The following is a 2,647-nucleotide window of genomic DNA, read 5'->3' as shown; positions in this document are numbered from 1 at the left end:
ACACACACACACACACACACACACACACACACACACACACACACACACGCACACATGATATAGACCTTTTCTGAATTTATCATATCCCTGAATAATATTCGTGGCTCGAAAGGTAACATCAATCACATAAACTGTTTAACATATATCTACTTTTGCATATTGAATTGCAGTGGTCCCCGCTAAAGAATACTCCGCCTAAGAATCCGGTCCGCCTTAGAACTCATTTTTAAAGAGTTGACGACATGTACTTCCATTTTTTCCCCTCTAATCTACGTGCAAGAACCTGCCTAGAAATAGAAATCGTCCGAAGAACCTAGTTTAGAACTCAGGGCAATAGGCTTCTCTGGGCTACTTTGCCACTCTGGTGTGGACCTCTATATCCATCAGGCACACTTTAAAACGACTGAGTTTTTAAATTGTTTTTTTATTTTGTAAGGTTAGCTATTGCTAAGCGATTTGCGATTTGAAGAACCTCTTACAGTACTTCTCTAACGTGACAAAACGTGTGATTATTTCATAAAAGCTCGCCCTTTCACGGTCATTCCTTTACTTCACTTCATGACATAACTTAGACATGTACACACATACCGGGTTTCAAAAAAAAAAAAAGAAGACACATTTAAAAGGGTCGTAGAAGGAGCTGGCCAAGCCCCTGAAACTGGCGTAAAGTTTTAGATCTATGTTTTGCTCTGTTACGTTAAAACATTTTAAAACTTGATATTTCTTGAACATCAAGTTTGACATCCTCCTAGTTGAATTTTCTTTGTTCGAAGTTCTGCTGAAATTGGCGCATAATACGATCCATTTATTGTCCTTTAAACGGGCCCTCTTTTTTTTTTTTTAGACACCCTGTACATGTTTTTTTTCGCTTTTTTAAAAATCAAGCAAAGCTCTTCAACTTCCCGCGGACGGCAGTATAATTATAGTACATACATAATCTCAGGGTTATAATTTCATTTTTTAATGTACAAGAAAAGACTCAAACAAGAAAGGCAGAGTTGCGACTCTTGAAATCCACCAAGAGCCCAGTCTGCCGAAGAATCTTTGGGGGAGGTTTGTCTCCCAACGACTGGGTTCATTGACAGTTGACGGAGACCACTGTATTTAGTACAGGTATCTTTGTACACAATATGTACAGTGATCTATAATGTTTAACTAATATTGTTCTTCGACACATTGCACATTTCATTACTTAAGGGCATTTGGTAGATCCACCTTTTGACGGTTGAGCCTTTTGTGCAGTTAATAAAAACAGATTTCACTTTGAGTGATTATGTCCATGCGCTATAAACTTTTTTCTCAATCGCATTATTTTACCCAATACTTGACAAGGTGTGATTGTTAACAAAGAATAATATTCCGTCATTTGAGTGACCCTCCCTCACAAACTGGCGGTCACCACTTTCATCTCCTCCCCAGAAAATGCTAGATTGTCAACGGACTTCACTCCTTTACCATTCAGGATTGGGGCGGCAGGTACATGGCCGTTGGTCACAACTAGGGCTGAGATCGATTTGATGTCAGAGGTCGGAGCGCTTGGATTGCTCTCCACATCCCCGTGTCCATCCATACTATGGGGCCGGCGATAGAAACATCGAGCCATCATCGACAGCAGGAACATCTCCAGTACAATCAGCATGTGCTTCCAAACTGTAAGGTGTAACAGACAGACATATATCATATAACATAGACATATGTAGACCAAGTACACTTGTACCATTATATAGACATAAACATCCGAACTGTAAGGTGTAGCAGACAGACAGATAAATCGTATAATATAGACATATGCAGACCAACTACCATTATATTATTATAGACATAAACATCCCAACTGTAAGGTGTAGCAGACAAACAGATATTTATAATCATACATGTGCATCACTTCTGTTTGACGAGAACGATAGACATGTGAACAGACTAATTCTTTGAGATTGTAGAATGTATCCGAAATAGGTTAATAGATTAGTTCGCTAACTCTGCAGTAGACCCAGTAACAAACAGTTGGGATAATAGACGTGTTTGTCAGCATGCTGTCGAAGGAGTGACAGATGAATCTGTATGTTCAGTGGAGGCCAATTAAGCCGAAATCAACAGGTCCGTCAGCATTTCTTCGGTTTAGCTGACTTTATGGTGGAGAGACGGTTGCTCAAATAGTGATGATTGTCGACAACGTAGAGTTAGCAATGCCATGCTTTAGGCAAATTTATCTTTCGGAAAATGTTTTCTCATCTGGGACTACCTTTTAGGTAATTGCAAGGTGAGGCAGGCTGTACGCACTACATGTATAATTCTCTTCGACCTTGTCGGCTTACATAAACCTTTACACGGCAAACACAGGGACTGCGTAAAGCACTTACAACAAGAACAACAACAACAACAATACTAACAAATAAAAGTCTCCCTAATTCACACCTTTAATTTTTATACAGCAGTAAAAAACAGCTATTGAAACATATTATAGTCGTTGTCCCACTCTAACAGTGCACCCGCAAAATTAGGTCAAACATTTCTTTTATATGAAATTATGTTGTCCAAAACTGTTTTTACAATTGATAATACCATAAGAAGCAAAAATAAGCACTTAACATAAAACAAAACAACAACAGCAAATTGAGCATTTCTGGAAAATAACACAGAAATTACC

At 38.7% G+C, this 2,647-nt stretch overlaps 1 protein-coding gene across 1 annotated transcript in view; it reads right to left on the bottom strand.

Moving 5' to 3' along the window:
* Positions 1-427: 427 nt before the first annotated feature.
* The window catches only part of LOC101852378 (organic solute transporter subunit alpha-like), an 8,252-nt gene continuing 6,032 nt past the window's right edge, over positions 428-2,647 (bottom strand). Inside the window, exon 5 of the mRNA XM_013091175.2 lies at positions 428-1,650. Coding sequence (XP_012946629.2) covers positions 1,382-1,650 — 269 coding nt within the window. The 3' untranslated portion in view covers positions 428-1,381. The remainder of the gene's footprint in view (positions 1,651-2,647) is intronic.

The sequence above is a fragment of the Aplysia californica genome, unplaced genomic scaffold (genome assembly GCF_000002075.1).
Source record: "Aplysia californica isolate F4 #8 unplaced genomic scaffold, AplCal3.0 scaffold00029, whole genome shotgun sequence".
NCBI lineage: Eukaryota > Metazoa > Mollusca > Gastropoda > Aplysiida > Aplysiidae > Aplysia > Aplysia californica.
The sequence above is the reverse complement of the archived record's forward strand: the minus strand, read 5'-3'. Positions and strand labels throughout refer to the sequence as shown.